General features: G+C 41.5%; 1 protein-coding gene across 1 annotated transcript; it reads right to left on the bottom strand.

Annotated features, from left to right (window-relative positions):
• Window positions 1–541: 541 nt before the first annotated feature.
• DCAF1 (DDB1-CUL4 associated factor 1) lies at window positions 542–9,654 on the bottom strand. The gene is made up of 14 exons (XM_011083810.3): window positions 9,278–9,654; window positions 8,424–8,505; window positions 8,048–8,164; window positions 7,703–7,881; window positions 6,684–7,596; window positions 6,509–6,606; window positions 5,950–6,373; window positions 5,176–5,766; window positions 4,912–5,091; window positions 4,275–4,829; window positions 4,029–4,139; window positions 3,347–3,465; window positions 1,676–3,257; window positions 542–1,553 (listed from the first exon to the last, which is right to left on the bottom strand). The coding sequence occupies exons 1-14, from the start codon at window positions 9,496–9,498 to the stop codon at window positions 885–887; spliced, it is 5,841 nt and encodes a 1,946-aa protein (XP_011082112.1). The 5' UTR covers window positions 9,499–9,654; the 3' UTR covers window positions 542–884.
• Window positions 9,655–9,704: the final 50 nt, after the last annotated feature.

Below are 9,704 nucleotides of genomic sequence, written 5' to 3'. Positions count from 1 at the left end.
CAAGGTTAAATGAATTGAGCTTTCCCAAGAAGCCTGCCATCTGTAATTCTGATTAACCTGTACCTTCTCCTCTTTTTTTACAGAACTTTTGCTGTCCTCATATTTAAAAATGCTTTCTTTATTAACAAGTTTACAGTATGGCTAAGTGTTGCACATTTGTAGATCCTGTATATGTTATTAATATTGATGAAACTAGTTTTCTCGAAATAAAGTGAATCCATGTACTTGATCGAGTGCACGTTGTCGTGACCTGTGGCTGCTTAACTTCTAATCTGTAGCAAGAGAGTTCAAAAAAGAACGACATAATCCGCAAATCAGAAGCTGTAGGAATTATATTTTTCATCATCATAACAGGAAGTTGTTTGAGTGGTACAACCATGATTCTGTAGGCAATTATCGAATGGTGAGTACTGAAAAAAGCATAACCTTGCCTTTTCATGAGAAAGCTAATCAATAAATTATAGAAATAGTAGGCTTACAGGGTTAATATATCCTAGTTATGCAGCAATGCAGTTTAAATCTTTCGTAGGGAAAAATCAAGTTGACACCAACTCTGATTCATCATTGCAGAAATTGATTGACTGCTGCGGGCATGTTTGCACATCCAAGAAATACAAAAGGCAAAAAGAAAATGGGCCAATGATAGACAAAAGCAGCAATCCACAAAACAAAATTTGGATACCTTCCCAGCATGTGTAGAATTCTAACCCTAAAAATTTGAAAACTAGTGAAAAGTAGTTACATCTCATCTTTGTTATTGGTCAAATATTGAAACTCATTCACGGGCCTTTGCCTTCTTCCCAGGATTGAGATATGGAAATACCACCTTGTTCTCCAGATACATGAAATAGCTTTTGCCAAAACCTGGCTTTGTAGCATTTCCATCACAATAAATCATCGTCATCCCCACTATAAGATCCAAGGACTTCACTCTCGTCGTCCTCATCACCTTCAGTCACAATCTCCAGAATCCCACCGCCATCAAAATCGACACCATCCATTATGAAGTCCGCATCATCTTCTTCTTCATCATCGTCAAATTCACTTATGCTGTCGTCATCAGCACTCATATCATCAGCATCGCTTTCACCATCCCCATCAAGATCTGCTTCCAAGATTGAATCGTCATCACCTTCATCATCTTCTTCCTCTTCAGTCTCTGCATCGTCAGGATCTGAATCATCGTCTGTTGGTTTGCGTCTGCCAATTTCATACACTCTAGCAGAAGAGTACATCTCATCTTGGTCGTCCATTGTAATTAGACCCACAAAAGAATCAGTTGGTTCAGTTGCAAAGTCAAGCACACAACGGTCGACAGGAATGGTGGCAATGTCGGAATAATTGACAGCATCCACAGTGCGGAAAGCAGAGAAGAGAGGGTGCTTCATACGGCGAGTGTTAAATGCTGATGTGACGTCCTCAAGATTTCTCCTCAGGATTGCATAAATAACATCGCCACTGGCATTAAATGTTATTACTGTTTGATCCAAGGATGGTACACTTCGAAGAAGCCTAAAGTTTCGGAGATCCCAGACCTCAGAATTTATAATTACCTGTTAAAATACTTGTTAAGCAGTGACTGAGAAAAACTTGCAGAAAACATTCATAGCAAAACACCATCAAAAAGTGATTGTCTTGTGTAACATCTATATAACAATGGTAAATGTAGCCATACCTCATTCCCAGCAGGATGAAAGCCCCCACCACCATAGTCAGTAAATTGATCGAAGCGATGTATTGGGCCTGACCCTCTACGGTCCCACAAAACTCCATTCCATAGCAGCATCGAGTCTGATGGGCTAAAGTGGACATGAGAATATGTGTGTCCGCGCCCTGAGAGGTGGTTCGACGTATCGGTCAGCACCAGATCCAACTGACAGGAATGAATATCATACAAAAGAATCTCACGGCGGGATGAATCTGTTCGCAATGCTGCAAACATGGAACCCGAATTACTGAATCGCGCAGCTTTGATTCCCTCAAATGAATGCTTAGGACCAACAGAAACTGAAGATGCATCCCACAATCGAACATCCATTGAACTTGAAGAAAGAATTAGTTGACTCTCCCCAGAAAAATGTGACTGCAGAAGTGTAACAGGAGACTGATGACTGGTGCAACTATCCAACACATTGTTGCTGTTAGAGTCAAACACTTTCAGCTCCCCGGTATGGCCACCAGCAGCAACCCGAGAAGGATCTCCAAGGAAAGCAACACAAGTCAAAAGGGCACTATCATCTCGGCAAGTTCTCCATGGCCTGAATCTACTATACACAAATTGACGATCTTTGCGACGTCCATGGATCCCCCCATGCATACTTCTGAATTCACGCATGCTAAGCCGGGATGTCACATTTGATGGAGCATCAAGGCTTCTTCTTGGTTCAGGACAAACATGTGGGTGCAAGAGTGAAAGAGGAGGTAGAGTTGTAATAGGAGCTGGGCACTGGCGATGTTGGTGCTTCAAGTACTGAACAACAAGAGAGTCCAAGGTAAGCCGTTCAGCGCCAGAAGGCTGTGGATCGTTCAGAAGTCCAAGTTGGGAGGAGGAAGTCTGACCAGTTAGCTGGGTTTCATCAATATCAGATGACAGGATATTTGGGACGAATCGACTATGATGATCCTTCGGAGTGGAACTTGGCGTGCAGAACAGGTTTGCATCTGACTGCAGACCACCTCGCCGAATAGTTATTGGTGTTGTAAAACCAGGAGATCTAAGTGTGTGCTCACCAGTGTTGAGTCTTTTAGCTGATGATGCCGACCCACTTTCTTTCAAATCTGTCAATTTACGTTTCATTGGCAACACAATTGGAGTTCTGATCTGGATATCATCCCCACTGGATTTTGGAATAGATACTGATGGAGTTCCTGCAGCATCTGCAGCTCCAGAAACTTTCTGCGAACTGAAGTTTGTTTTGCTGTTCGATGGGACTGGGCTGTCCTCCAATTTTGGGGGAACTTTCAAGGATGACAATGGTTTCTTTCTTGATGACAAGATAGCTGAATCACATCTCAAGGTGGGATCTTCCTGATGAGGAGAAAGTTTTGATTTATCCAGCAAGAATCCACGAGGGGCACGTCCAGATGGCCACTGAATTTGTACTGACAAAGACTCCTGTCCAGAAGCTTGATGTGCTAAAGATGATGGAGGAGCCAAAGATGCCAAGGGCGTTAACTTAGCCTCTTTGAGAAGCATAGAAGCACTTTCTGCTAAACCAGATGCTTGAAGGTGCTCATGGATAAGGAGTAAAAGTTCCCTGAAACCCGTCAGAGATGCATATGATGAAAAGAAACTCAAAACAAAAGCATTATGCATGAATTGTCAAGACCAGGGAACATACAATACCTAGAATGATAAGAAATAGGAGTAGCTGCAGCTATGGCAGCTCTTTCAATACGTCTCAAAGTTGGGGTGGCGGCATCACTAGCCGCTAACGTACTTGCACGCCCAGAATTAGTTACAACCTTCAAAAAAGCATCATGATTACAATGAATGATATAAAAATCTTCCAACAGAAGCATGCTTGACATTGAACAAAAAGAAGAGCCAACATGTAACGTTATGCTTATGGCATCAACAGTTCTAACTTGCACAAATTATCTTTTCCCATTGTTAAGATAAATGATATCGCAGCCTTCAAGCAATAAGAATTGATCAATTCAGAGCAAAAAATCCATTTCCCTGTTGATGCTTAAAGGTAAGATAGATCAAGGAGAAATTGGGACTATGAAAAACAAATTGGGAACTGGTACACCAATGATTAAGAATCAGAGGCGGAGTTTTAAGTTCTAATCACATAGCCAAAATCACCTTTTTCTTTTCTCTAGAATAGTCTAGATTCATTACTCCAACATCATTTATGGCTTTCATGCATGTGAACAGTATTGAATGCCAAAAAGTGACTCACTGCATATATGATCAAGATTATACCTATCAATGTATTAAAAGAAAGCGTACACATATTATTCAGGTTAAGCCCCCGCCCCGCTTTACAATCTAATATTGCTATAAATAAATTAGAACTAACCCCAATCAGCTCGATAGTCACTTGGGCAAGTTCAGCCTGCCACCTGTTCTGCTCACCACCAGGGGTCTGACTCCCAGAATCTCGAATAAGTTCTGACAGCTTCTTTCCAACCTGAAACAGAACACCAAACCAACAATACGAACTAATAATTACAACAATATTTCATTTAATGCAATTGGAAATTGTTCACTTGGTTTCGCTGCTGACATGATAAACAAAATAAACGGCACATCAAACTTCACGGACCTGGAGCTTTGTTAATATGTGCGCAATCGTGTCGTCTCTGGCTAAACCAAGAAGAACTCGGCATGTAAGAGCACGAAGACAGTCAAGAGCAGCAGGAGATGTTACCATCCGCGGTTGGAGAAGCTGAAGAAGAACCTTGATACCATTGTTTGCACGAACGGCTTCTCTAGCCTGTCTATATCCTTGTTCTAGCTGTGCTGCAAGCCCAGCACAACCCGCTCCGGCACCTAAAGATATCCTACGGTCTCCAACTAAACCAGAAGCCACTGTAGATGCAGACGCCTGTGATGATGTATTACCAACAGCTGATGAGCCACCTCTATCTACAGAAGCAGGCTCCCCATTTTGCTCCCTTGGTTCGTTGTGGCTAGGAATGTTGACAGCTCGATCTGACATATTCCTCTCAGCATTTCTGTCCCTAGACTCCATACCACAACCATTTCCAGTTTGGTTAGAAGCAGCTTGCTGACCTTGCACGATGGGACTTGGTTTATTGCTGATTGATGGAGGAGGGCAGACAAGGTTTATTAACAGATTCAATGCCGGCTCGACGATCTGACATTTTAAAATATTACAAGAAGTTAATAAAGGATAAGTAATTTGGAAAATAAGCCCAAAGCATGTCTGCATATGTCACCTCTGGTTCAACATAACCAGCACCATTTGCTGCATCCAAGATGACAGCTATACCAACCCGATCATTGCTTAACGTCGCATTCACAATAAGTTTTCGGCTATAAGGAACTAAAGTTACAATTTGCAGTACACCAAGAGCATACTGAAGCAGATCGTGCAAATAACGTTCAACTGGTGGAGCCTACATGGCAAACAAGTAAATGAATAAAACAATAGATGGTGACATAAATGTAGCAAAAATAACAAGAGGGATACTAAATCACACCTGACATAACTCCAACATGGTAATATGACCATTTGAAGATAAAAACTTGTCAACTACCGGCCAACGGGCCCTCACAAGAGCAGGACCAAGTTTTCGATCTTTTTGTATTTGACGAAATACAGCATCTATTGCCTCATTACTTATGTCAAGTGGTTTGTAGGCTGCCCTTGAAATGTTACGGGGTGCACTGCGAACGTTCTTGGTGGGTCGAATTGAATCCACAAGCAAGAGGAGATGTGCTCTGAAATATTGTCTCAGTGCCACACAAGTGTGGTAAGCTATCTGTTTCTCTGAAGAGGTCAGCACCTCTGCAGGGGATCGGTCATTTCGAAGTGCTCCCGAGTTATTTGATGGCCCAGGAACACCAGATCTTACTGAGGCAGCATCATGCAGAAGAGAAAGTAGTTTCTGCAAACCATCCTGTGCGTCAAATGCATCAATGACTGCTCTGAAGACAAAAGCAGCCGCGAAAAACAACGCAGCATTCTTCCTGGCTTGATGATCCTGTGGACACTCGAGAAGTTGAAGAGCCAACTCAACAATCTGATGGACAACATTTGAAGGAAGGGCACAGACACGCTCCATTATCCCCTGCAAAGTAATTTTGTTAGTCAAAACTGGCTCAAGATAAAAATTCTACTAAGAATCAAGAAACAAATATGAGCAAAATGTCAAATCCAGCAGGAAAAATATAAAGAACAAAGACAATCAGAACAAACAGCAGGCAAAAGCACAGCTGCAAACAACCTAAAACATTGGGTCAAAAAAAATTACCTGAATTGAACCAATTGTAAATAAGCAGGAAGACAGCCCAAAAAATGTTTGGGTATTTCTTTGAACACCAAGGAGTCTCTGCATGCCACCACGATCCACAAATAACGCAGCAAACTTCCGATGAGCAGCCAATGCACAAATTAACTTCAAAATATCAGGTAAAAGGATCTTAGAGTTTGAAGCCTCTTTATGCTTAACACTTCTCTGCAACAGTGCAAGACAAACATCAACTCCCTTCTCATGTAGTACAGGACCCAGAACTTCAACATACTCCCCCAGAATAACAAGACACTGGATACAGAATTTCTCCCTTAGCTTCGCAAGGGAGTAACTATCTGGAACGAAAAACTCAGTGCTATCTTCATTAATTTCTGACTCAGTAGGCTTTGAATTCTCAGAATCTCCACCAGCATTGCTTGAACTCCTACAAGAAGGAAAAGGTCAAATTAAAATATAGAAGGGGTAAATAAATGGTCATGGATAAATACATGACAACAATAGATATACAAGTCAATGTCATTCAGTAGCAAGGCAGCTCACTAAGGCTACCAGTACCAACCTTGAGAGAGCAACTGCATCAGCAGCATCTATAACTGTGGATGCAGCTCTTGAAGCAGCAGCCACAGCAGCTTCTTCATCACTTGTCTTTCTGTATTCCTGAATTGAGGGGAAAAAACATACGCATGAGTAGTCCATGTGAATGTGCATTCAACATGAAGCAAAACCATGCTCACCTCCAATGCAGCAGTCTTGACCAATTCAGCAGCATCATCGCCAGCTGCCCTAATAGCTACTGCAGGAGCATTGGCTGCTCTTGCTTCAGCTTCAGCAGCTCTGACAGCTTTTTTAACCAAATCAGTGAAGTCTTTGGAGCCAACTTTGCACTCTTGGAAGCAATCATCATTGTCATCTCTTTCAAGGATAAAAGAATCAGCATTGCTTCTACCTAGGCCCTTTTTAGCATCAGAAACTCTTCTCGGATCTTGATTTCTAGATACACTCCTGTCTTTCATAGTCCGTGCCTGTCCTGACCTACTACCCGAACCTGGAGAGGTCAAACCTTGCTCACTCTCAGATACTCCTTCACTGGACCTACCCTTTCCTCGTGATCTGGAAAATCCACGAGTTGTCTTCCGTCTGGAAGAGTCTTCTCTGACATTTTCATCAAAGTCTTCTTCCCTATGGGATTTTCCACCAGCTTTTGTTTTTGAGTCGCGAAGATCTCTAACAGTGGATTTTTCTTCACCAGCTGCTTCTGCCTCACAAGCATCAACTTCAACGGCCATACTGTCAGGAGGTTCCTCGTCACCCCAACATTCATCGGCACATGGTTGCCTACTAACACACCTCTCATGATCTCTATCAGGGTCGTCCAACGAGACAGGATCTCTATCACGATCCCTCTCGCTAGGATGTACTTTCAAAGTGTCCACATCCGAGTGAGAACTCTCTGTCACTTGCCGCAACCTACCCTTGCCTTCCTCTTTGGCTTTTGGGCATGCCATGTTTGATGCACTTTTATTATCAATTAACGGATTACCATCTTTCTGATTTGAGCTTGTGTCACCCAAAACGCGAATACGTAGATATCGCATTAGCTTAGCTGATAATCCAGATGTTAACACATCTTCCACTAGTTGACCACCACTGAAATCATCGATCTCCAAAAGAAAATGTTACAACAAAAAAGATGGAAAGCAAAAAAGATGACAAGAAGAAAGTGAAAAAGAAAAAGGGAAGTTTGTGAACATACCTAGCTAAGCATACAGCAAGAAGCCCAGTAGAGTATGTGCGTAACATCTCAGAATCTATCGTCTTCCTTTTTCCTGTGTCGTGCTTCCAGTTACGATCATCACCAGATGACCTGGGTATCTCCTCCATCACCCATCCCCTTATGTTAGCCAGAACATCATCTTCGAACACATGTGGATACTGTATTCCAATTCACATATAGTGACATCAAGATTACATCGTAAGGACATTAAACAAAAAACAAAAGGAATAATAATATAAGCCGTAGCAATATCAGGCTGCAGCAGCAGGTTCAAAATAATAACAATAACAACAATAACAATTCCAGAAGCAGCTATAACCATACCATCCAAGTTAGCGAACAACTGAACAGGAGCCTTGTAGTAGCAGCCTGTACTGCAACTGAATCTCTATTTTCAGTTAAAAATTTTGAAGATATCAATTCAAAAAATTCATCATTCTCCTGCAGAAAGAGATATGAAAAATCAAAAGTCCAGCAGGTAATTAAAAAAATAGCTTACACAATGGACCAGCCACATACAAATCACTGCAGTCAAAATAATTGCAGGTCCTGTGCCACAGCAAGGTAGCTTGGCAGACAAACACCTATTCTGTAGCCCATTGGACCCAATCCTACCGTAACACATTTAAAAAAGACAAGTTGTCTAGTGCAGAATAACTGGCAAATACAAAAGCAACACTCAGCAAAGAAAACAAAATACCCGAATAAGGTTCCCAAGCCGGCCCACATTATGAGCAGACCTGCCATTACTTGTTGAAGAGTGATCTGCATCTTCCATGTATCTATACATCCCATTGGACACAATGTTAAACAAAATAAGTGCAAATGTAACTCTTGTAACACTTGGAGCAAAATTTGTAAGAAATAAATAATCATTACACAGATTTTCTCTTTTCATAATAAGGGAAGAATGCGATCAAAAGCTGTGTTGATTGTCAAAAGGTTGGGGAAGTATTTACATTCACTCGACTCAAGCATAACCATACAAATGATGCTACAGTGCATAAAACATTCCAAACGAAACCATTTTTTTTAACAAAAAGACACTTCATTTTATTGTCAATACCCACAACCACAATAAAATACCAAAAGCTAAAAACGGATATTCCAAATTCTAGTCAAGATCAAAGTACAAGTTACAACAGAGTTTTGAGAGAATACAAAGTGACATAAAACTTCAAACTTCAGTGAGGGCATTATCTTCAACTATATTACAGCATATTAAAATTAACTGAAGTCCAAGCAAACACTCCCCAGCCCTCCCCGTTCAACTAATTTCTTGACTTAAAAATAAAAGAGTTGTTCAACTAGCGTTTGCAGAAGCATAGCAGCTTTGAAGAAAGCTTTTCGTTTCCGTCACTGAAACTGTCTTGGATGAAGTAATAGAATCACGACCTTATTTACTATCTACCTAACCGCCCAGAAACAATCCCGGAGCAACTTAAGCGATAAAATGAAAAACATCGCTCCTAAACATCCCATAAATATTTAATTAACAAATAAAAATGGTTCTAAAACCGGAAGTTTCACAACACCACGCAGCACAAATTCTACCTGGATTCTTGAGTCTCAAGAATAGTGGCAAGAGCATGGAGTACATTGGGGCTAGGGTTCTCAGGGTTCGCAGTGATCTTATCCATCAAAGACTGTGCTTTTGCCATCAGGACCTCATTTTCATCCTCTTCTTGCTGGTCTTGGTGCTCCTCGGGCGCCTCCGCCGCCGCAGCGGAGGGTTCGGGCTCTGGCTGAGATTCAGCACCCCTGGGCGCCTCCATCGCCAACAACAGCTAAACTAAAAAAATATAATTAAAGATATCGATAACCTGGCAGAGGTATAAATCCTTTCAATTGCTTTTCCAATTTGAACACCAAATTTTTCTGTAGTTTGGAGGAGAATTTGAGTGTGTTGTGAGTTGTGTGTGTATTTATACTGTTTCAAGGGACGGGCAAAGCAAAGGGACGAGGTGCAAAGGTACAACTC

This window comes from Sesamum indicum, linkage group LG6, assembly GCF_026168435.1.
Source record: "Sesamum indicum cultivar Baizhima isolate 11 linkage group LG6, ASM2616843v1, whole genome shotgun sequence".
NCBI classification, from domain to species: domain Eukaryota; kingdom Viridiplantae; phylum Streptophyta; class Magnoliopsida; order Lamiales; family Pedaliaceae; genus Sesamum; species Sesamum indicum.
Note: the sequence above shows the minus strand (reverse complement) of the source record. Positions and strands in the feature narration are given on the sequence as shown.

What these genes read in the sequence shown, in the direction of transcription:
- DCAF1 (XM_011083810.3), bottom strand. Translation starts at nt 9,498, where the DNA reads ATGGAGGCGCCCAGGGGTGCTGAATCTCAGCCAGAGCCCGAACCCTCC. An exon ending in TTACAATTGGTTCAATTCAG is followed by an intron (nt 5,767 to 5,949) that starts GTAATTTTTTTT and finishes ATTACTTTGCAG; the next exon opens with GGGATAATGGAGCGTGTCTG. An exon ending in TGACTATCGAGCTGATTGGG is followed by an intron (nt 3,466 to 4,028) that starts GTTAGTTCTAAT and finishes GCTTTTTTGAAG; the next exon opens with GTTGTAACTAATTCTGGGCG.